Source organism: Streptopelia decaocto, assembly GCF_964273445.1.
Source record: "Streptopelia decaocto genome assembly, chromosome: 15".
In the NCBI taxonomy this organism is placed as follows: domain Eukaryota; kingdom Metazoa; phylum Chordata; class Aves; order Columbiformes; family Columbidae; genus Streptopelia; species Streptopelia decaocto.
Window position 1 is genome coordinate 2,102,707 of NC_138670.1, and position 25,068 is coordinate 2,127,774.

A 25,068-nucleotide genomic window follows, 5' to 3' on the forward strand; every position below is an offset into this window, starting at 1 on the left:
TTAATTATTAATAGTTAAATAATCACAATATTAATATTTTAATAGTAAATACAGATTAAATGCATGTTTTCCTAAGCTCAGTGAAAAATGATTGCTAGGGGTGCACCAGATTAAAGCACTGCAGAGAGAACTGCCACGTCAGGCATTCCCCCTGTGTCATCAGTGGAGATGGAGCCATCAAATCCTTGGACTTGCTCAGCCCCTAAATCTCTTCATGCTGCCAGCCCCATGTAGTTGTGTTTTGTAGCACTAACTGCTTTTATTTGGCGAATGCTCTACTGTGCGACCTACGTGAGGGAAATAGCCTTAATATTCTGCTGAAGGGAAAGAGGAGATTTGAGTTTGTTTCCAATGAATGGCAGAAAGTGCGCTATTTTCCCTGAACTAATTTGAAGCATAGGAGGCACAAGATGAATTTGCCTTGTGGAACCCAAGATTCTGTGGAATCTCCTTGGGTGGTGCCAACCTATGCCGGCTTGAGCTCTTACACTCCCATTACAGAGTGCCTGGAAGAGACACGAGCTCCGGTCTGAAAGCGGCGTAGTTACCTTAGCACAGCACTGTGACCGAACTGCTGCACCTCTCGCTGTTCCCCGTTCTGGTGCTGGGTTGGATGCACCATGCTTTGTGTGACAACGACCTGCTCACGGAGGTTCCATTTTCAACACAGATTCAAGAGTGGATGGTAGCCGCTTTGATAGAGACTTCCAGTGCTGTAGGGAATGAGGATACAAAATACATGGCTCACGAAAGGGTCATGGTTGTTCATAAGCTGTTCTCTCAGGCATAACTGTTTCTTTTCTTTTGTGTATAACACCCAATACCACTGGCTCTTGGTACATTAACTCTACATGCTATATTAATGCAAATAGTAATCAAAGACATTGCCTGAGCAATACACCTAATTAGTCTCTTAATGAATGTTTTGAGACCAAGATTACAGAGCAAAGTTTTTTTCTTTATAATTGTTAAGCAAGCACAGATAGAACAGTTGAACAAAGAAGGAACAAATTGTTATCAGCAACCCTAGCTTAAAAGATTTAAGGCCCAAGATCTAGTTTGTGAATGGTGAAGCCAAGGCCAGCTACTCTTATTTTTCAGTAAGCATTTCTGCTCAGATCTTAATCAACAAGAAGTCAGTTCAGTTTAAGTTTAGACCTATCTTGCTTCCATAGTTTCCCTGAATTCTGCTCAATTTGTGGGGTTTTTGATTAAGAGAACAGTCCAAGAACTAGATATCAACTGTTGATGAGAAAATACTTCTCTCTCCACTACTTAAAGGCATCATAACTTACACCCCTTCATTCTTCATTAATATGCAGTTAGACAATTTCTATACCACTTTATTCATTAGCATATAAATTGCCACCACCTTTTGTGTTCCAGTTTGAACCCATTACCCCTTGTCCTATCACTGGTTGTCACCGAGAAGAGCCTGGCTCCATCCTCCTGACACTCACCCTTTAGATAGCTGTAAACATGAATTAGGTCCCCCCTCAGTGTCCTCTTGTCCAGCTCCAGAGCCCCAGCTCCCTCAGCCTTTCCTCACACGGGAGATGCTCCACTCCCTTCAGCATCTTTGTTGCCCTGGACTCTCTCCAGCAGTTCCCTGTCCTGCTGGAACTGAGGGGCCACAACTGGACACAATATTCCAGGTGTGGTCTCCCCAGGGCAGAGTAACTTTCACTCATAGACTCTCAACTCACTCCTCATCGGGGCCTGGACAATACTCAATGCATTGTAGTTGCTCTCTCACATAAAGAGCAACTCCATCACCATGCCTGGCTGGCCTGTCTTTCCTGAAAAGGACACAGCCATCCATGACCTCATTCCAGTCGTCTGCTGTCCCACCATGTCTCCGTAATTGCCACTAGGTCATAATCTCCTGCCCTAACACAGGTTTCTAACTTCTCCTGCTTATTCCCCATGCTGCACACATTGTTTTGTTTATCTATCTGTGAACGTCTACAAAGACATAAATGCCAATCAGATTAATTTCTTACCTATGCCTATTTCATCTACTTTCTGGTGGAACAGCAAATCTGGAGGGTTCAAGAATTGCATTGCCATGAAAAGTTAAAAGATAACATATACATTCTCCACCAAAAATGTTGTGGGAAACATTGAAGTTCCAGCTTTAAAATGGGTCACAGTGCAAGTGGGAACTGCTGTTCTGTAAGTGCAGACTGGCCATTCGTGTGGCACTAAATAAATAAATAAACAGATGAACTCACAAGCTGCTTTCCAGACAGGTAAGGCTGTCCTGTTAAATTATTATTTAAACTGTGCTAAGCCACTTTACGGTTACAGTCACTTCTATTTCATCACGTTAACTAAAACTCTAGTCTGGAATGTTCCCAACGTTCTTGTCCAGACTTCTCTTTTGATCCAGGCTTTGTGTTTGGTGCGCCACTATGGGAGGAAGAATTCTTCTTAGTTTCTCCCCTTTTTAATGAAACGATTTATCAAGTTGTGTGAATGAAATTTTATTTCCTTCAGCTCTTTTAGAGGTACAGTCAAGGATAATGACCCTAATAATGGCACCACTGAACTGTAAAAACTGATCAAAATGTCTTCTTGAAATTTAATTGCCAACAAAGCCATGAACTCTGCACAATGTGGTGGAGAAAGCCAATGGGCTCAGCTTAGGCAGAAAGATCAGTGTATTGAGGCAGGAGATGTTAAGACATTCGTCTTTTTTTTTTCCTAAATGTGCTTGAGTTGACTAAGTGGATTTATATAATGCCAAACTATTCTGTATAGTAGATGATAATACCACATTCTGCAAATTAATTCTCTGAAAAGTGAACTGGGTTTGTAATTTTCTTTGTTAATGACCTGCTTGCTGATCTTGATGAACTAGGTTGTCATAAAAACTTTATGATATACACTTTATTAGAGTTGCAATAAAATACTAGTTTGCATCCTCTTCTGCTTTAGAGATGCATTACTAGCTTCTCAAGATTATAGTTTCAGGTAGTTCAACTGCTTTACAAGAACAAAGCTTTCTTGACAATCTTGTTTAAGACATAATTAGAACAATTAAGTCATTTTAGGTTAACTCCAGCAGCAAAGAAACCCATAGACTTTAATAGGAGCAAGATCAGCTTTGAACTAAGCTTAAGCACAATTTTGTCTTATTCCTTTGAAGACACAAATAAAATAATCTCTCTCACATGGATGGATTTGCCAGTTAATTATCCTCAGCATCTGCAGCACAGAATTCAGTCTTATGCCATTTAAGGTTTGGCAAGACAGATATATGGCTCTGCCATCAGAAAATTGCATCCTTGCTGAAAACACTTTGACGTCTGAAATTACCAAGAGCCAGACACTGGCTTGATTTGGTGGACTTATGTAGCTATGTCCATCGCAATGTGATACACATTCAACCCCAGTTAATCCATGCCTGTGCTTCCCATTGTGATATGCTTTGAAAAATTTGAAGTTCTTTTAATCCTCACTAGAGGTGGCATCTAATATCCTTGAAAAAATGTAGAGGTTTTCCTACAATAAAATAGCAAAAAATGTTGTACTCGATATGGAGCTTGAACGGCAAACTTCTGATTTGGAACTGTACCTCACCAAGGTTTTAGGGGTGTTCAGAAATAAAATTAAAGATTGTCCTGTGTAACAAAGGCGGTCACAATGTCTGGATCAGATAAAAGTACACAATGTGAAGATATTCATAACTGTGATATTTCCCTCTATATGGACAGATCTTTTTTTTTCACAATTACATACAAATATACATAAACCTAACAGGAAGTTCTTTCCTCTGGTCATATGCATAACACCTGGTTCCAACCCAGAAATGCCTGTATCAGAGCTAATAGGAACCTACTAAATAATGTCCCATTCATAGCTTTCCTTACTAAATGGTTCCCATGACCAATGCTCCCCTTTGTTGAAATTTGTGTGGCATTTCTAGTATAAACCTTGTCAGTGATTATTTACCAGTCTACTCTTAAATGGGTTTTTTGTTTGTTTCATTTTGGTTTTTTGTTTTTTTAAACTTGACTTTAGAACTCTTTGATATTATTTTGTATGGGTGAAACGCTGTTTGGTTCATTGCTGCTATTGTTGATATTCAATGTTGAAAGTGCAATAGGCCCCACATTATTCGTATTATCTCTGCAGTCCTATTATTGAGATGGAGGCTACTTGGGAAAGGATGATATTTTTCACCATTTTGGGAAGTGTTACCGTTCCCTGAGGAAATGCAAACATCCCACACTCAGTTACTTTATTCAAGTGTAATTTAAAACCGGCTCTCAAGCATAATGGGATGTTACAGCCAATATTTATTTTTCTTTCATTAGATAAATAGTATTAAATTGCAATCCTTGAGAAAATTGTACAGACTGTATCACATCTGAATGTGTTTGAGCTTGAGTCTCGCTCAGGCAAATTCTCATCATATTCAAATAACCATCATTATGCAAATAAGAACATCCTCATTGCCAAGCAAGTTTAAAATGGATGTTTGTTTTTATCATGATGAATTAACTTCCTCCTGGTAGCAGACAGCTACGTGCAGCTCAGAAGAGCTGCACAGGTCGTTTATTCTTCAGACTTCTTTTGCCAGTTGCAGGCTGGTTTGTTTTGTGTGTCGGTTTGTGGGTTTTTTTGCTAGCTAGAACATGTTTTGATTGTTCTTCCCATGTATCTTGCTGGAAAAACAGCACAACCAATTTTTCTTATCACCAGAGTTTTTAGCTTGTTGGTGTTACCGAATTTGCTCATAACAAATCTTTTCTTGTGAATCAGGCAGTAGCAACCCAAGGTCATCGTCTTCCAGAGGGAGGCCAGCATTTCATATCAGCACATGGATAGCCTGTGGCCGAAGAGTAAATCCTGGGTTTAGTGCTCGGCTTCAGCACTGACCCCAGACACTAGAGCGAACAGAGAAGTGCTGCTTCTATCTACCTTTGGCCTGAAAATCAGCTGTGAACTGTTTTACAGCTCTTACAGGTTCAAGACTTAAACTCAATAGCTACCCCTCCTTTTTCCCGATGGTCAAGCTAATGACCTACCAACGGTAAAATGTGTCAGCTTTGGTACCCAAATGCCAGTGGATGCCTCCTTTTATAGAACAGACCAATAATCTCAGATTTAATGCAGCATCTACAAAGACAGTTAAGGTCTGTGTAAGGTCCTCATGCAGAGTTACACACTCCTAGTCCTTGCTGATTCTGTATCTGTAGTAGTTCCAGGACTCTTGTCTCCTGTGCTATGCCTGTGTTCAGCTACACCTGTAGAGCCTGGCAAAGGATGTGGTTTGCCATCCGTGGGAACTGGCAGCACTCCCAGCTCATCCAAGTGTTCACACACTGATCTCTTATCTCTGGTTACTTTGAAGGTTCTGCTAGGTTGTATTAAAAAAAAAAAAGAAACAAACACACCATGACCATCATCAACAAATGCACTGGGCAGTATGTTTATGCGTTGACTCCATCCTGGAGCAACTTACTGCAAGTGTTTGATATTTAAAATACAATTCATTTGTTCTGCACTTATGCCACAACCTCCACAATGGAGTCTTAGTTATGGCTAAGGCCCTACACACTGCTACAATTAAAAGGATAATTAACTAATAATGTATGGGTCACAAAGGACTGTACCAACAGTTAATCTTTTGTTTGACTGTTTTCTGTATTATCTGCCTGGATCTCGTAAATTTTACTTCAGCGATGGCCAGTCTACATGCTAGAAACACACCTTAAATCCACGGTTTGCAGAATGTAGAATCACATTCTTTATTTTGATGTTTCTTGTGCTCACACAGTACATGAAAACATTCAATGTGACTACTGAAACTATTGCTATGTCAGAGGTACTGTACAAAGTTTGCAAATTGCAGCTTTCTTATATAAAATAAGGTTCTTATATAAAACAGGTTCTTCAAAGATAATGTCTGCAATCTATCATGTTAAATGATTTTTGCTTCCATAATATTTAGAAGACAAAAGGTATGCAGCAGGGATTATTCCCTTTGCCCTAGCTTTACAGAATATTGTTAATGCAATGAACAATAAGTAACAGAAACAATCTCCCTCATATTTGGATTAACTGCAGCCTTCCATACCCTTTCTGTTCTTTTCTCTCAGTTTTTCTGCCAAGCATACTGGATTAAGAAATCAAAATAAGTAGCTGGAAAAGAAATGCTTAATTCTCTGCAGGGACATAAGAGAATGTATAGATGAGCTGTAGGCCAAGAGTTCTTGTTATGATAGCAGTGTTGCTCTTATTTATATTTACAGTTAATGTTATAACTTCTGTAAATGAAAAATGCCACCAAACTACTTGAAAAGGAAATGTAATCTATAAATAGCTACTTTATGCACACTGTATCTTTTCCAGTTCAGTTAAGCAAAAAGACTTTTCATCTTCTCATCTAACATCTTATCCTATGAAGTTATGTCTGCATGCAAGGATGTGCTACAGGCCAAAATCTGCTTTCATTTCTATCTTTGTAACATCACTACCTTAAAAGAAGTCGAACAGGATGTTTTCTATGACCATATTCTATCCCTAGCCATTTTTGTGCGTGATCTTGAAATACCCACAATTCCTAAGCATGGCTGATGATAAGCAGTTGCTGGTGTGTTTTATTTTCTTATGTATGTTTCGGTTTCATTAAAACCAGTTCTTTCAGTAGAGTAGTTAGATATCCCTCAGATTACTGAATGAATAGAATATTTGTATTAGAGTAGAACTTCATAGATATATGAAAATATGAGATTTAAACTACTTTTCTAATCAGGGTGGAGGATTTTTGACATTTTGTGGTCAATGGGGTGGAGTTCAGTTCTTCTCCATGGTGAGGGTGCCAGAACACCAGAACAGGCTGCCCAGGGTGGTTGTGGAGTCTCCTTCTGTGCAGACATTCCAACCCGCCTGGACACCTTCCTGTGTAACCTCAGCTGGGTGTTCCTGCTCCATGGGGGGATTGCACTGGATGAGCTTTCCAGGTCCCTTCCAATCTCTGGGATTCTGTGACTGTGTTGTGATTTAATATTTAATGCAGACTTCATGAACAGGACCAATACTTGTTTAAGATATTGTAATTTTTGCCAAGCACAGTGCCTCTTGGTATCCTGCAGCATAAGAGTTGTTATAACACTATGCCACATTCTCAATGTTGTACTAAGCTCACATAGACAGAGTAGAACAAATAAATGAAAGTGAAATCAGCTACTCTTGAATAAAATAAAAAATGCAAAGGGATGCAGCTTACCTTGTGAGCTCCATTTTATAATGCCAGTTGTTTTATTACACCTTTTACTGACCATGTGTTTAATCAATATAAAACTCTAATAATGTAACAAGATCCTGCAATGTTTTCTGACAAGTACTTGTAAATTTTTCTGGAATACTACTTGTTAAACAAAGATTAAATGTGGCTATTAAAAGCTGGCAATAATGTTCCAGGAAGAGAGCTTTATTCTGCTCATAAAATGGGTACTGGGAAAGGATTGTTAAACTCTGTAAACTTGGAAAAAAAAAAATGAGGTAGTGACAGAATAGCTATTACTTTATATAAATAGTCCAATAAGCAAAATTGCACTTGCCTTGGACTACATGACTGCAAGATTCTCAGCAGCACAGAAAGTAAAGAAAAATTGTGTTCATTCCTGTATAGCACCATTTCAGATAATATGAATAGCATCAATTACATGACCTAATTGATACTGTTTGATTAAATCACCTAAACACGCATTGCTGAGATTATTACTTACTGTGTAATGGTGGCACTAGCCTGACTAATGTCAGTTGAAGCTTTTGAGTATGAAACAACTTAAAATTATCCAGGACATAATTTAAGATTTAATTTGCTTTCTAAATCGCAGATAATGAATATCCCCTCTCACTGATGATCAGCTGTGCACATAAAAAGTCTTTCTGACCTGCATGTAACCACCTGTATCAGCTGATGTTCATTACAGGAGTAGAGAGGTCGAATGCTTGACCTTAGAACAAGAGTTTGGTTGCAATGCTGCAGAATAACTACTTAAGGATTAAACAAATGTTAAGAGCATATCCAAAGCTTTCCTTCTCTTAGGAAAGAAAGTTAAGCTGATGTTGATAAGCAAGATCAGCTGCATGATAGAAGTCGAGTGACTCAGAAATTTAAAGTCAGCTGTTAATCTTGTAGTTGAAACAAAAACCTATGGGATACAAAAAACACTTTCTGTGTCTTGCCAGGCAGGTTTTGTGGATCACACCCCATAAAAAGCCTAATTTTGCCTGGGTTTGAGGGCACGACACCCACATCTCCAGCTATAAACTGTCCTTCCTTTCTAAGCTAAGCCATAGCACAACAAAGAATGAGAAACATGTGAGTCTGGAGGGGAGAAAACAAAAAAGAGCTTAACTGTCCTGTAGTGGTTGGAGCATCCAACTGAGAATGGAGACTCCAGGCATTGCTTATCTATTAATAATTACTGTTGAGTGTTTAATAAAAAATCAACCTGAGAAAAAGACTCATTCCCTCCCAGCTGAGTGCCTTAACCACTAGATTTAAGAGTCACTACAGCATCATACCCTTCATAGGACAATGCCATTTTTAATTGGCATGGAAAATTATTCTGGACTTGTTCAGGCTGGATCTAGATGTTTGCTGCCTGTTGCCAATTATGTAATTCAGTGTTACATCTAGATTTATGTGATTTTGAGGTAAAGATTACATTTGTTTTAATTCCTGCTTATTTTTGGAGATCCATGGAAACAAACTCAGTGATGAGATCTATTACATAACTATTCTTAAAATGATCAATTAACAGTGGCTGTCTTTTTTTTTTTTTTTTGGCATTTCTCCTGACCAAATAAAGTCTTTTGATGCTAAGAAAATGCGGGTTTTGCTCCTAACTGTACTACAATACAGTGTGATCTAGTTGTGCTACTTCATTTCCCATTCTGTTTAAAATTTCCATTGTCTTAAGCTGTAGAAATAAGAACGCTGTTATGTTTGTAAGCCACTCTGAGATGCTGAGGTAGAAAACGCTATAAATTGTATGCAAAGCATTTATACTGAACATAAATCATAGTAATGATCATGACACAGGGCATTTCCTGGGAGCATTAATTCTACAGAAGATGTTTGCTTCTGTTCATTAACCTCAGGAAGAAAACAGTTGTTAATGACCTCAGCCACTGAGGTGCTCTCTGCACCAGCCTCCGTGCTGGGACTGCGTCTCCAACCATGCGCTGGAGCGCACTATCAACTCAGGGCAGTGGATTTAAACGTTTACATTCCATTTTCCCAGTAGAAACCAGAAAAGTAAACCAAACTTCACTTCCCCCATACGCGTTTTAGTAGCTCTTGGAGCTGCTGGGCAGCTTTTATTCACCAAACCAAGGTGCCAGCCAGGTTAGCTGTGCCGCTGCGGGGCTGGAGGCTGCTCAGCAGCCAATGGCAGCAACTCCCTTCACTAAGGTTTAGGATCAAGCCATTAAAAAAATCAAGCTTTTTGTTAATCTCCTAAACCATCTTATTCTCTCCTTTTACAAATTCCTTTAGTTTTGCTACTGGAAATTCATTGCAGGTTCTAGTTCCTCAGCTTTCCAATTTGCATCTAATTTTGTATCTTTTCAACAGAATATTGTTTTCAAAGTTTTGTTTGTTTTTGTTTTGCTGTTTGTATGTGTTTGTTTCTTGGTTTTGCCACATGTTCATGGAGCTAGTGTAGTTTTCCCTTCCCCAATTTCCTTCTCCAGCAGCTTGGACTGCAAGGACAGCCAATGTTTATAGTGAGAAGGTTAAAATATTCTAGATATCTTTGGTTGCTTCCTCCCATTTATTGACTCTGCAGTTTCAATATGAAATCTACTATAATGTGGAAGCTGTTTCCCATATACTACAAGGGCTTCCTACCATATGCTCTCCCATCTGTGATAAGAATGAGGGTTTTGTAAAAAGAAAAGGAAAATTTTCAGTGTGTGGCTGTAGTTGAACTGTGTGCATTATCTGCCTGCTTTAGGGAAGACTTGAAAGTAAGTATGTATATTATATATGTCACGAATTCTTCTACCTCCTGTTTATTCCACATTGCTGATCAAGCAATTTCTGTGCAAAAAATAACAGTTATGAAACTTGGAGAACTGGTGAAACTGAATACATCTGAAGAACTGTAATTCAGGAAACAATGTGTAGTCACTTCATTGATTGAAGTGGCTTTTAGGCCTTTAGTGATGAGTGGCGCTTTGGAGAGGGTACACCTTTGCTAAAGATTAACCACAACAATATGTTAAATGTAAGTGCCATTATAAATTCTTTAAGACTTTCTGCAAAACCCGCCCACCCTAGTTGCATCTGATATTTCAATCTAAGTGGGGCTGCCTGCCATTCATTTCAGCAGATGCCAATTCTTGTTTAATTTAGGGCAGAAAATGTGTTGCGCCTCCTGTAATGAGGGTTAGATGCTGTATCAGGGCTCTGAGAATCACTGCAGCACCAGGGGTCACTAGCACTCCATCAGTACCAAGGATCTGGTGAAAAACCTGGTCGATTTGTCATAGCAACAAGCCTATTTTGCTCTCAACTTAGTCGTACTGCCAAACAGGCAACTGCTTCAAGGTCTAATGTATACACACAACTAGACACCATATGTGTTTACAAAGATGTGTTTATGAAAGATGACAAACTATTGAGAGCTGCTATTCTTTGTGTATTTGGGTTTCTCATTCCTTCCAAATTCTTGAGCACTATTGTGTTTCCTTGTGTATTTCATACTAACCTACAGTCAGCCTATAAATTATTATACCTATATTTCACTGAATCTTTGGAAACTACATTTTAAATCTAACTCACAGTAAGCAGGATGTGGCACTAAGAAATGCAGTACTGGAGAGTTTTGCAGAGCTGGGCTCCTGGATTCTGAGAGATGTTGGACACAGAACATGAACCGGTTCTCAAAAGAAATTTCTAATCACTGAAGATCTGCCCACTACTCACAGTATTGTTTTATGAAAATATAATTAGTACATTTTAATGATCTTTATACTAAAAATGTCAGGTGATTAAGCATGAAAGTTTGATCTCATTTAATAAAATTGCTGTATTTTCAGTATTTTTTCTGCTAAAATTGAAGGTCTAAATGATGAATTTAAAAGCCTCTGTAGATTACAGATCATTATCTGTAGTAACTTATTAATTAAATATGGAAAAAACCTTGGGATGGAATTCAGCAGGTAAGATGGAAAATAATTTTTATACCTCACATGCTATGTTCCAGTTAGCAGATCTTCTATTCAGTCTAGGTAAAGCTAAGGACAGTTTTATAAAGCAGAGGTTTTCTTTCTGGTTCATCTTGAAAACACTGTAGGTTTCTCAGGGCTGACAGCTGAGTCCTGTATCTTCTCAAAACAAAGCGACACGCGCACATGGCAAAGGTGCGGAGGTTTGTGTGCAGAGCGGGTGGGCAGGCTGCGGTGACGGTGCTGCGGGGGAGCTGTGCTGAGGCTGTGGACACCCTGTCCTTGGGAATGGAGACGTTATTTCCAAAGCTAACATGTGCTCAAGAGGACACCTCTAAAAGGAAAAGCTGTTGAAGGATTCTAAATGCATAGAGATCACCTTTGCTGAAGATATCGAAGGCTGAGGGAGAATTCAAGGGAATTATTCTGTATTGCGGCCTTATGCTTTCATTCTCCCCCATGCATCTGCTTTTGGCCACTATGGGAGACAGCATAGCAGGCTACACAGACCTTTGATCTGTCCTATTCCTCTATTCATTTTCATTTGATATAAACAAAGATTGAAAAAAGGAAGCTGGCAGTGCCTGCAGGGAAATGTTTTCATCATCTCCATAGTACTTTTTAAATGGGCTTTGCCATCTTTGCTTGTAAGGCATCATGTCAACTTGTCTCTAGTTACATCTCAGAACAGCCACAGTAACATCCTCTGTTCTGTTCTTTCATGTTATCTGCTCCTAAAAACCACTGTTAGTTTCATAATTACACTGAGAATGTTTCCAGATTTCTGACTGGACATTGTTGCATGTTGACACTTACATTCCAGCCATTTGGATCACTTTGCCTGTTGTAACTTGGCAAGCACTGGTACTAATATATGGCATTTCCCTGCTATGGAGGCTTGAGTTCAGCCCAGCCAGGAAGAAGGAATTTTGTTTGTACCTATTATTTTTCTCTATGCTATATAAATACATTTCTTCCTACAGTGATTGTTTTCCTGATGTGCACACATACTGTTTAGTTTATTTTTTGAGCTTTTATTTGAGCTGGCCACTGTGTCTTACAAGATTTGGTCCATGTAAATCACCGCACTGTATTGTACTGTGAATACAGTAACTTGCAGCCAAAGCATCTTTTAAAGTCCTGCCATCAGATGAAGCAGGTTAATATATTAGTTCATTAATTCAAATAAAGAAGTCCTCTTGGATACACTTTTCGTCTATTGGAGTGCTGCTGATTTGGCTGATAACAGCCTCGCTGTGTTGTGATAAGGTCCTTTGTCATTTTTAGAACTCATTTTGAACTAGGCTCTTTCTGAGTTTTCATTGGAAGCAAGAGAAGGAGAGTGAAAACTCTGACTGACATCATCTACTTTTTCAGCTATTGTGAACTGACAGCAAGCCCAGCAACATAAAGTAGCCTGATAGGAATACTATTCACCACTAAGGTTAGCGTTTGATCATTAAAGAGATAGGCACTCCAAGGGGTATTACCATTGACAGTAGAACTACAAGCTGTCAAACAGATTTTTATTTCAGCCTGGTGAAGATGTTGAACTGTATCTGCTATTCTCATACAACAGAAGCATTAGAAGCAAACCAAGGAGTTTTATTTTTTATTTTCCTATGTTGTGTGTGAATAGATGATAATTAGTTTTAAACAAATTAACAAAGATTTCATGCTTCATCCTGCTGTCACCGAAATAAAAATCTAAGTGCTGGTTAATGTCAGAGTAAGATCCAGAAATTAAAATGAAATTGAAGAGCGTGACTCAGTTTGGTCTTTGCAGCATGTCCCATTATCTCATTCTGATTTTCATATTATTTATGTGGGAGCATCACAAAGACTTCAGCTGCTGAGCGTGACTCAGCTGGCCCAGACGTGGTGCACACACGAACAGAAAGAAATCCCTTCCCCAGAGACTCTGCATTACCCAGAGAGAAAAGACCACAGATAGATGTGATGAAGAAATGAGTGACAGAAACATAAAATAACTGCAGAACAGCTCATGCTTTGCCTTATGAATGGCAGTCACAGTACACCTGCTGCTTCATGACAACTAAATGTTTTGAAGACAACACATTAAATGGTATAAAATTGCTGGGAGGTCAAACTGATCATGCTGATTCCTTTTCATCTCTGAATCTATGATTCTAATTGCTCCTTATTTGGGATGTTGTGCAGTAACAAACCCAGATAATCCTTTTCAACACCCTCTGTGCAATCTTCAGGCAATGTGAGGGAAGAAAAACACGAGTAAAAATCTCTTTCTCTAAAAATCAATGGTAAAGTATGCACTGACTTCAGCAGTGCCAGGATTTGTCTGAGTTTAATGGATTAAAGTGAAAAATATTTTTTGGAGAAAAATGTGTAACTGCTCAGTTTAAAAGACTCAATAATATGCCCTGCTATTCCAGGTCTGTGGGCACTGAGACAGAATTATTAGAATGCAATTGGCTTTTGAAATGAATTGTTTGTTTTCAGATCACTGGACACATTCTGTATTTCCATGTCTCTATATATCTATATCTAAAGTGGGGAGTATTGGGCAGAGGGACACTTTTGCTGGTCCAGCTGGCTACAGTCTTTTCTCTAGTCCACTGTTCTCTGCTGTGTCAATAGGGCTTCTCTCAGACTTGCACTTCTAGTCAATGAGGGCACATTACTGCCTCAAAAAACCCAACAAAATCCAAAACCCACAAAAAACTCAAACAAAAAAAAGTGAATTGATAAACTGATTAAAGCAATTAGCAATTTTAATTACATAAAGCAGATTATATATATCAGTTGATATATCACAATGAAGATGAAACAAGAAGTCTCAGGGTAACGATGGATTTTCTCATTAACTTGCTGGATGCAGATTAATCAGTTTCCTGCCTTTACAGTGAGCCATAGGTTGGGAGGATGCAGGTCTCTTCAGTCTCTCTCGTGTTTTCCTAAAGTTCTTCCTTCACAATTAGTTGTGTTAATTGCCCAGAAAAGATTATGCATACGTGCCAAAATAACATATTGCTAATAAAACAGGAAGATGTTTTCTCATTACTGACTAGTAGGACTTGATGTGATTTTCCATGAGCGGTGTCTCATGGACTAACTAGAGGGCCAGGCTGGGGCTGGTACAGTTGTGGTGTTGTCACCTGCACCCATAGGAGGAAACGCAAACTGGGACACCCACTGCAAAGTGAAACGTGGCAGATGGCCCAACCTTCAGCTGTCTCTTCAGCAGAACATCCATGGAAGCAAAGGGAAGATTATTTCTGTGTAGGCCACATGAAAGAAATGAATAAATTTATTGTTCCTGAAGGGACTGGAGGCAACAGTTTATTTGTAAGTGCATTGGCTTTGAGAAGGCTTGAGACCCAAAGGTGGCTCATAGGGATAACAGGATAGTGGAGGAGGATGTTGACAAAACATTGCGTCCATTCATACCTACTAAAAGTAAAATGTCTGTGGAGTGCTTTGGAGCGAAAAGGGTATTGATGCATAAAATCTAATATTTAGTTAGTGACCTTTCAGAGTGACTTCTAAAAACAGTAAGGAAAAAAAATCATAGAGTGTTTTGAGTTGGAAGGGACCTTAAAGATTATTTAGTTCTAAACCCCCTGCCATGGGCAGGACCACTTCCACTAGAACAGGTTGCTTACAGCCCTGTCCAACCTGGCATTCAAATAATAGCCTAGAGTATCTTTTTTTCTTTCTTTCACAAGACCAAATTCGGAAATTAATCTGTTCAGTGAGTAGCAAAATCTCGGACCAGGATAAAGGATCCTAGGTTGCCTAGTGTCCATATTTTTGTTGGAAAATTAAGTAAGTGCTTCTAAGTCAACTGTTTCAACAATGGTGTTGCAAAGTATTAATATGTTTTTGCCGTTGTCTCTTTCGGTCCAGTTACCCCCGAATGACTGCATGGCAGTAAAACTGTATGTACAGAACTTCTCCAATGTTGCACAAAATAACAACAAGCAAAATCCAGGTACTGGCTATAGAGTCAGAAACTGTAAAGGGAAGAGAATCTAGGTTGGTTGGGGGTTTTTTGATTCAAAGTTGTTGTTTGGTTGGTTTTTTTTCTTGACGAAAAGTTGGTAACAAAACCCCCCACACTTCGATCTGGAGAGAAAAGTGCTTTCTTTTTTGCACTTTTCACACCTTTTGTAAACTATAGGGAAGTTGTCCTTTTCCTAATCCATCAGAATAGAGATTAACCAGTACACTGGCAAATTTCACCTAACTACTGAAGGAAGCTGGGCATTGACTTCCTCCTCCACATGACAATTGGTTTATCTTGGATAGAGAGTATTTTATTATCATTTTCCTATGTTGGACAACATTGTAAGTTTTTGGCCATAACATACTATATATCATGTCAATAACAATTTATCTTCTTTCAGATAGTGCATGTTCTGATTAATGTTTCAGATATAATGCTGGTTCTAAAGTATGCTGCATTTCAGGTCTAGGGAGCATCTCTGGGGTTGGTAATACTTCTAAAACGGATGTGTTCTTCTAAAATGAATTCACAACATTACACAAAATACAGCCTTTTCTCATTGCATGGCTGTCCACGTATTTCTCAGTGTCAGCAAACAAAGTGTACACTTTCAAAGCTTATTTTGATGGGCCCATTTTAAAGCTTCAGCTTTGTGGATGTTAATATAAAAACAGTGGTTTATTGCTCCCAAACATGTTCTCCATGAAGGAACAAAGTGGCTATGAGTTCTTGTAGCCACTTTGTTTTTGTAGTCTGGGCTGTGGTCAATTGCATTTTGCTGACATTCTATCGGCCAAGGATAATATAAATCTCATTATTAAGCTTGACCAAAGGGTTGGGTGAGCTGAATGGTTCTAGCATTGACAGAATTGAAAACCTGAGGTCTGTTATTTTTCCCCAGCATTCTTGAATACTCTTTAGACCAAACGTAGGTATTCTTTTTCTGTTGTTCTTGCACTATGTATGAAGCATTTTACAACCGAGTCTTGCATTGTTTCCCTGTTCGCCTGCACCACACTTGGTTTGGACCCTGTCTCAGTGTCTTAGGGAAAGCTGAACACACGATGAATTCGGCCGCGGGAAGGAGCGCAGCCCTCCCCACGTGCAGCGCTGTACACAGGCCAAGGCGGCGTGCTCGCCCGCTCCCGGCAGCGGAGGGATGCGCTTTGTTTGGGTGCCGGGAGAACCGACGCTTGTGCCGGCCCCGGGGCCGCCTCCCTCCCGCCGGGGCCGGCCCGGGCACTGCGGGCAGCGGGCGGCTGCGCGGTCCCGCCGGCGGCGGCTTCGGGAACCCCGGGCGCGGCACGGCCGGGCTGTGCGTCCGCTGAGCGGGGTGCGGGGGGAGCAGCTGCGGCCCCCGGTACCGGCGCGGCCACGGATGCCGCTCCGTGCCCAGGCTGGGCCACCGCCGGGCACCAGGCTTCGGGAGCGCCGGCGCTCGCCTCCCCCGCGGCCTGGGGGGACCAGGCAGCCCCGCCCCGCTCCGCGCCCCGCTGCCCAGGGATTGGGGCTGGCGGGCTGGCTGGTGCGAGGCGGGGCTTGGGTCGGGCGCTTATTTATTTATTTGTTTCCCTCCTCTTTTTGTTATTTTTTTCGCAACACCTCCCGGCTCCAATCTCTGTCTCTCTGTAAACAGCAGCCGCGGCACGCGTAGGATGGGCCGGGGCCGGAGGAGGCGGCCGGGCGGCCGGGCCGGGGCCGGCGCCCCGGTGCGGGCTCCAGCCGAGCAGCAGCCGCTGGGGCGGCAGGTCCGCCGGCCCCGAGAGCAGTGAGCACATCGCTGGCAATGACCTTCTGGAGGGAGCCGCTCTCGCCCCCTCCCTCTCTTGCAGAAAGTCAAACAAGTCGATTAGGAAATTGAGAACTTAAAAAAAAAAAAAACAAAACAGAGAGCGAGAGCGCAACACCAAGCCCCTGCCTCCGCGGCTGGATGATTGCTGGGCTGAGCAGCATCACCTAAAGGAAAACTTTGGTGGCGCCCGGAGCGGACGTGCTTTTCCAGCGGGATGCGGGCACTGGCGCGGTGAAGCGCGGGCGGGCGGGAGCCCGCGGCCCCCCCGGCTCGGGTGTTGTGGGCCGGGGGCTGCTTGCCTGTGTGGAGCGACTGAGATCAGGACCGAGATTTTAACCACAGCTGTTTCCTATTTATTTATTGAGAGGGTTTTTCTTTCACAGCATCATTTGTTTTGAAGGATGAGGGAGGTAAGGGGAGTGTTAAACCTAAAGAAGTGAGTCCTCTCTCCGAAGGAAATGCCTTGTGCACTCTCCAGATGACCTTTTCTTAAAATGCAGCTTCTCCAGCTGACCGATTTTTATTTTGATTACAAAGTGTGTGAAACTGAGCTGTAACTTCTCCACAAACCCTAGGATGTGCACTTCTGGGATTAGCAATATGGGGCATCTCTTGTCACCTCTCCTCTTGAGTCTGGCAGCAGTTTTTTCCAAAGGTAAGGCTCAGTCTCCTCTGTCTGTTCCACTGCATCTTGCTTCTTGTTCATTTTGCATACAGAGCCTCTGTCCCTTCTCTCTGTAATGCCTTGAATGTTGATACCCACAATTCATGACTGGAAGACTTGGGGGGAGTCATGTGCTAGTCAGAACCAAAGATACTGTGATGGGAAATCCTGAATGGCAGAATTTTTACGCGGTGAGAATTTTGACTGTGACAAACAGTACCCATTTACTGAGGCATTTGTAACCTGCCAATTGTACTTTTAATCATGTAGTAGATGCTGGTGATGAGCTGAGCTGGTATCCAACCAGCTTTGGAGTGCGAAGGGTTTGTTATCTGGAAATCTGAAGTCTTCAGGGGTACAAGCTGTTGGTGTTAGCTGCCCCACAATTGTCTTCTATGTAATTTTTCAAATTAAAAATCGTGTCTCAGACTGGCTGGCAATGCTTTACTGGAACAGAGAAATAATGTGCATGCTCAAATGTGGGGAGATCCTGAACCAGGTGTCTGATGTTCTGCATGCCGAACAGAGTTTGAATATCCTGACAGCATGACTTCAGACCACTCTGGTATCTTCTCATTGTTTGTAGTCAGAATTGGAAAACCAGCATATAGGCAATGCACACATTTTTGTGTGTATTTAAATCCTGCCTTGAACTTAAAGTTTTCATTGATGGCCCCAGCGAACAGGTGAATGCATTTTTGTAATACTTCATTTACATGATTATAAGCATTCCTGTGGAATGCACATTAGGAAAAAATACCCATTTCTCCTGAGAAGACATTGTGCATCAACAGCTATAGTTTTGTGAGGAAAACAAAATTAGTATTCGTATGTAGTTACTCTTCAGAGACGAATAATAGCATATGCATTTAATCTATGATTTTGCAAACATACTAATAAAGAGTTCTGCTTATAAACATCACTATTTAAGAAAGATACTAGTTACTCTCACCACTTTTTTATGCTTCCAGCTATTCCTTAAGTCAGTTATTTTTACTAATGACATTGTGTCCAGAACTGAATTTACTAACAGAGGGCAAAATACCCAGCTGTTTATTGCTGCGGTGGTTCCTTGTATTGAATTCACTTCTCCTTTTCCTCTTAGAACAGGTTAAGAAGGAAAGGAACAAAATTGTAAGTCTCCTCAAACGTTATCTAAATGCAGTGCCTACATAAGTACAGTTTTAAAGTTGCAATTGGAAATGCACTAGCAGCAGGGCTTGGGAGTCTGAGTCTTTTCAAAAGGCTGCTTCATTCACACTGCACACCAGTAGCTTTTCATTTCCCAGCTAGCTTGTAAATTATGTATTTTATTATAAGCAATATCAGTACTTTGGATAGGCTAACAATGCAAGAAGAATATTAACTTTTTAATCTCCTATTTTTGATGTATTTCAGTTTGCAGCCTTAAAACTGCATTAATATAGTGTTTGACTGAGATTGCAGCTTATTCCAAGACTGGAGTATAAGTGGTATTTCAGTCCTACAGAGTGCAGTGTTTGTTTTATTGCTGGCTCAGCAGTTATAACATTCATATATGATTTTATTCTTGAATGTTACTTATATCTTCTTGGAAAGGTAAACAGAGAGAGAAAAATTTGACTTGGAAAGGAGATCTCTTAGGTGGAAAAGAAATGCTATAAAAGCTGATGAGCGAGATTTTTTCCAGGTATTGTGCTTGTGAAGTCTCCTTAAATCTGATATGTCTTGAAACCAGATGCACAAGATCCAATTAGAATTACTGGCATTGTCTCCGCTATTTATTTTGCACTTCAGATAACCAATATACTACTGCGTGATTGTTGGGAGTCCTTGCATTTAATAATACAGATCTCTATCTTTAATGTAATTGTCTGTTTTCATACTTGATATCAGACTCCATCTGTACCACTGTGCCTTGGTACACCCCGAACAGACCAGAGTGTTCCAGAGGTTTATGGTAGAAACTTGGCAATGTAGAAGGTTCATTTCACCCCCACTGAATAAGGAGAGGAAACCAAAAATATAATAAGACTTGATTACTACTACAGGGCATGTTTCTTCTATGGCTTTCTGTTGCTAATAGAAAAACTCTCATTTATGACATGACAAAGTTTTCTTAAAGAGATAAAAAATCTTTCGACATGCAACAGCAATCAGCTGCCTATTGTGTATAGGTCTGTTGCTGATTACTCAGAACCATGGCAACACACCTTTTTACTGCACAGTTTCCAAATCTTTCAGGTAATAATGTTGAAGTCTTGAGAATACTATTGCAGTCTTGCTTTGCTTTTACCTCACAAATGCAGAAAATAGCTCCAGCCTGAGAAATGAAATGTTGTTTTCAATAATGAGCCCAGAACAATTGGTCACAGATGATATAATCCATGTATTTTAATATATTGTCAGTCCAATTATATATGTGTTCATGTACATATCTATGTTAGAGAGGGTTTGTAAGGCTATGGAACTGTAGTTATGGGGGCAGGTGCATTTCACAGCTTTGTCTTCAAGTAGGAGTTTTCTTGAGTCAGTCCTAGGGAGCCAGTTCTTGCTCTGGCAGTTGGGCATTTTGCTATTTGGTATCAACTATGAAAAAAAGTGTTAAGAAATAATAATTTAAAAAAATAACCGACTCCAGTTGACATTCATGAAAACACAGACTAATACAACAGGCAGAATACGAGGGGAAAACCTCTCATTAGCTTCATTGGAGTAGAATAAAAACTTTGATACCTTACTAGAACACCAGGTTCCATGCTTGGTGTAAGTCTAGAATGAACTAAGCATCTTCTGTAAGACACTAAATGATTTTAGGATGGATATTGCGAGACCTAAGATTGAGGAGTCTTTTACATTATAAATGTTTGTTGTCAGATAAAAAACCTGATTTAATTAATTTCAAATTTTGGGTCTAAGTAGACAGTACCAAGTGAGCCAGCACTGGGCCCTTGCGGCCGGGAAGCCAGTGGTACCTGGGGGGGGTTAGAAGGGGGTGGTCAGTAGGTCAGAGAGGTTCTCCTGCCCCTCTGCTCTGCCCTGGGGAGACCACACCTGGGATATTGTGTCCAGTTGTGGCCCCTCAGTTCCAGCAGGACAGGGAACTGCTGGAGAGAGTCCAGCGCAGGGCAACAAAGATGCTGCAGGGAGTGGAGCATCTCCCGTGTGAGGAAAGGCTGAGGGAGCTGGAGCTCTGGAGCTGGACAAGAGGAGACTGAGGGGGGACTCATTAATGTTTACAGATATCTAAAGGGTGAGTGTCATGAGGATGGAGCCAGGCAACACTGGTGACAACCAGTGACAGGACAAGGGGTAATGGGTTCAAACTGGAACACAAGAGGTTCCACTTAAATTTGAGAAGAAACTTCTTGTCAGTGAGGGTGGCAGAGCCTGGCCCAGGCTGCCCAGGGGGGTTGTGGAGTCTCCTTCTGTGCAGACATTCCAACCCGCCTGGACACCTTCCTGTGTAACCTCATCTGGGTGTTCCTGCTCCATGGGGGACTGCACTGGATGGGCTCTCCAGGTCCCTTCCAGTCCTTGACATTCTGGGATTCTGTGATTGAGTGACTTCTGCCTGTGTTCTGCTGAGCGTTCTGTGTTCTTCTCATTCATCCTGAGCTGAAATTTCCCACAAGTTGTTTTCTAATGAGATCTCAGGCCACATAGCTGCTGGTTTGATTTTCTTTTTCTTTCAGTTTTTATAATGTGGAGACTTGGCAAGTGTATTAGGTAGGATTACCAGATAGTGCATTTACAGTGATACCAGCTTCCTATTATAGGAAAGTGTGTGTGTGAGGGGAAATCTCTCAGAAACCAAACACCCCAACATTTAGTTTTGGTTATGTTAGAGGAGAGAAGTAGCTGAATATCTGGATTTAAATTGCCTCAGTTTCATTTGGAATTATCCATAATACAGTATTTTTTGAATGTCTTGATTTCCTTTGAATCTTATACTTAGATGCGCATAAAGTACAGGTGTAGTCAGTAGTTTTTATTGTAAGCTTTGCCTATGTGCAGAAAACCAAAATGTTTCCTTACAAACCCAGAAGACAGAGGAAGTCTTGCTAGCCTGAGGTTCAAGCTGTTTCCATCAAACCAAGTTTTTGTACTTTGTCCCAGCTGCACTGAACTTACAGTCTTTCGAGACATTATACAAAGGAAGGGGAAACTAAGTTGCACTTTTTTTGCTCTTCTTGTGTTTCCTGGCACAGTGACCTTCTGGGAGAACCCCCGTTCTGATTTCTTTTATTTCAGTAAAAATAATAAATTCAGACTAAACTAAAAATTTCTACAGCTAGACCCATGTTTTATTTGTCAGCTGCAATACTGGCTTAATGTGATTTGGTTTCTAATACTTCCCTGTAATGCTCTCATTTTTTACTTCTGTCTTTTCTTTTATTAGTTCCATAGGACTGGCTGGCTCTGTGACACCAACCAATGTTTTAGATATTAATAAAAGCAGCTTTATTCAGTAAAGATCAGTTTTATTTAATAAAAGAGAGAATCAAAAGATAATTTGATTTTTCATGCTGCATTCACATTAAATCAAGCTCCTGAAGTTGTTGCGGATGCCAAGTTTAGTGGCAGTCTGTCCCTGGTCCTGGGATACATAAACATGGCTCAGACAGATTGATTGCAGAGAAGCTGAAGAGGCAGCTGAGATTCATCACAGGTTTGGTTTATAAAGTGTTACATTAAATTACTTGATTTTCACCAGTCTGTGTAATATTGCCTACTGCATTATTAATGGCAGTTCAAAATGAAGTGGATTTTAAATAGTTCAGAGACATTTAGATAAGACTAATTATTATGAGCAGATTTAAAGTACATATTTGAGAATGTTAGGCTACTTCACCCTCTTCCATGGGAGGAAAATTAACTGTAGAATGAAGATTGGCTTCTTCATGTCCTTGATTTCTTCTTTTATCAAATGGACTTAATTCCAGTGTAAGGTGTTAGTCTGATGGCCCGTAGACAAGTGGATTGAAAGTCTTCATCCTCCAAAGCAGCACAGCCTGTTAGTGTCTATGCAAGCTTCCACTTTCTACTTTAGTAGCATGGCTTGAACTTGACCTAGAGGGTGATATAACTTCCAGCTCTGCAATGTAAGATACAAGATCCATCTATTGATCCACAGTGAGTGTGATCCAGAGCCCGTTACAGCCAGTAGATGGGGTTTCATTGCCTCTAGGAGGCTTTAATTCAGAGTGTAGACAGAGTTTTCTGGAGTGGTATTTTTCAGCCCGTGGCCCACACACCAGTAGTGATTCATAGAACATCTGAGCAGTGTTGTGAAACCAGTGCCAGAAACCTTATGCATGCAAGCTAGAAAAAAATAAAGAGAGGAAACAGAAGTAACAAGGATGCTTTCAGAGTGCATCCCAATTTGCGTTTGGTTGTAAACAAAGACCTTTGTGACGATACTGTGTAAGACGGTCTGGATTTCTTTCAAAAAGTTAAATGGCTCTTGTCCTTAAAACGGTTGAGAAAAAACCACTGTAGTGAAACTAACTAGTAATTTAAACTATTTCTCTGAACTCTTTGTTATTGAGTCAGTACTTCAGACAGGATCACTGAGAGTGTGTTTCTAATCCACTGCAGCATAAGTTCACTTAAATCAACACTGAGCAGTGGTTCAGTGAAGCAAGGCAGGAGGCGTCTGCCAGTCACTTAACGCGTCTGCACTGTAGCATCAATTAACTTCCTAAAAGGCTTCAGCTATACTCACAGAGAATGGCTGGTCGTTCTTACACCTTCAGCCTTGTTTTTTAAATTAAGGTTTCCAGAAAGGTTTCCGGAGGGAGTTTTCTGTGTTGTAGGTGATTGTCTCCCTGAAGGTTGCTTAGCAAAATGCACACATTTTGGTTTCTTGGGCATACTATGTAGAAATGGTTGGTAGTGAATGCATCTATGCTGATGCCACCTATCCCCAAATTTACAAAATAGAAGGCCTCTGTCCTCCTCCTGTAGTTACTTCACCCTCTCGCAGGCCCATCTAGCTCTGTTTTTTAAAGTTACTTTGAATTGGTTTGGTTTGTTTAGTTATTTGGGTTCTTCTTGGTAACTTTTCTCACAATGCTGTGTGATATGGTTTGCATAAGATGTTCCAGATATTTGATATGGTAATGGTTAGTAACCATGTTCCAGCCTTAATTTATTCAATACCATTTTATACTCGTTTGCTTTTCTGCTAATGGTGTTTTTTAATCTTAATAATCCAAAGTTGTCAGAGATAACTAGCCAATAGCGTCTCTGATTATTAATCCAATCTATGATATAAAAAAAGGAAACAATACCACTTAGTCTTCCATCCGTTCATTTATCAAAGATCCTGGATTAGTACATAATTGTATCCTCCGCTTTCTACTGAGCCATAGTGGCTCATTCCACTTGTCTTCAAGAAAAGAAGAGTTGTGATTTGAACGTGCCTACAATTGAAACATCTGTATTTGTGCTTCAGAGTTTTGCATCTCTGTCTTAATGTAATTAGTCTTGCTTGGTTAATTTTAATTTGGTAGTACACATTGGGTCTATGCATGGCAAATTCCTACATTTAACTTCCTGCATTGCTCTTGGCAGTATGGGGTGTATCGTCAGGTTTTCCTCATACAAAGGAGGCCTTGATGTTGTTTCCGTGGATTGTGTTTTGAGCTACTGTTGAAGAAACTGATGAGCTCTGACAAAATTTCCCAGTGTAACAGGTGGGTAAAACCACCATATATTAGCAGTTACCCGCCTGTCATCTTTAGGACATTTTCAGAAACAAAAATAGGATCTAGTTTGCTCACATTCTCAATCCTGTAGCTCTTTCCAGATGTGTCTAATGAGTTTCTTTGGACCTGTTCTTAGAAATCCTACTGAAATGCCAACTGCCCAGCAATCCTGGAAATCCAGGTGTGAAAAGGTGGCCATCCGAAATGTAGTGGACACTTTCCAAATCTTATTTTAGTCCTTCTGAACTGTGATATCTCTCTTAGCGACACCTCCAGTGAATAACAATAAAAGCCATGTGTTGCTTTTTAAAGCTTGATATGATGCTCTCCATAGATCTTCCTGTGTTTACTCGGGGTTTATCAGTAACGGTTCTCTTATTCCCTATCCTTTTCCATATTATTCAGCAAACAGTTGTAAGGCTGTTGTGACTTTAGCTGCGCTCTGCTCTCTCCTTTGTGGCTGACTGTGTCTCCTGCAGCAGTTGTCTGATAAGAGATGATTTCTTGCATACTGAACGCTTGTGCACAGTAGGGTTCTGTTGTATACTTCTGACTCTTTGACACCATCTGCCCAGTAAAGTGGTTTTAATGGGTTTCCACTGAGCCAGCCTGTACTACAGCCCTGACAGCATGCTCTGTGTTTTCAAAAATAAACAAGATCTCTTCAGTGAAGCTATCCATGAACATCGGCTTCTCCAACAAATTGAGCATTACATACTGTTTGATATTTTGC

The 25,068-nt window shown here is 40.5% G+C and overlaps 1 protein-coding gene across 1 annotated transcript in view; it reads left to right on the forward strand.

Moving 5' to 3' along the window:
* Positions 1-17,555: 17,555 nt before the first annotated feature.
* Positions 17,556-25,068, forward strand: part of TMEM132D (transmembrane protein 132D) — a gene marked incomplete at both ends in the record, with an annotated part of 200,627 nt that continues 193,114 nt past the window's right edge. Inside the window, one exon of the mRNA XM_082066324.1 lies at positions 17,556-17,634. Within this exon, the coding sequence (XP_081922450.1) occupies positions 17,556-17,634 (79 nt within the window). The remainder of the gene's footprint in view (positions 17,635-25,068) is intronic.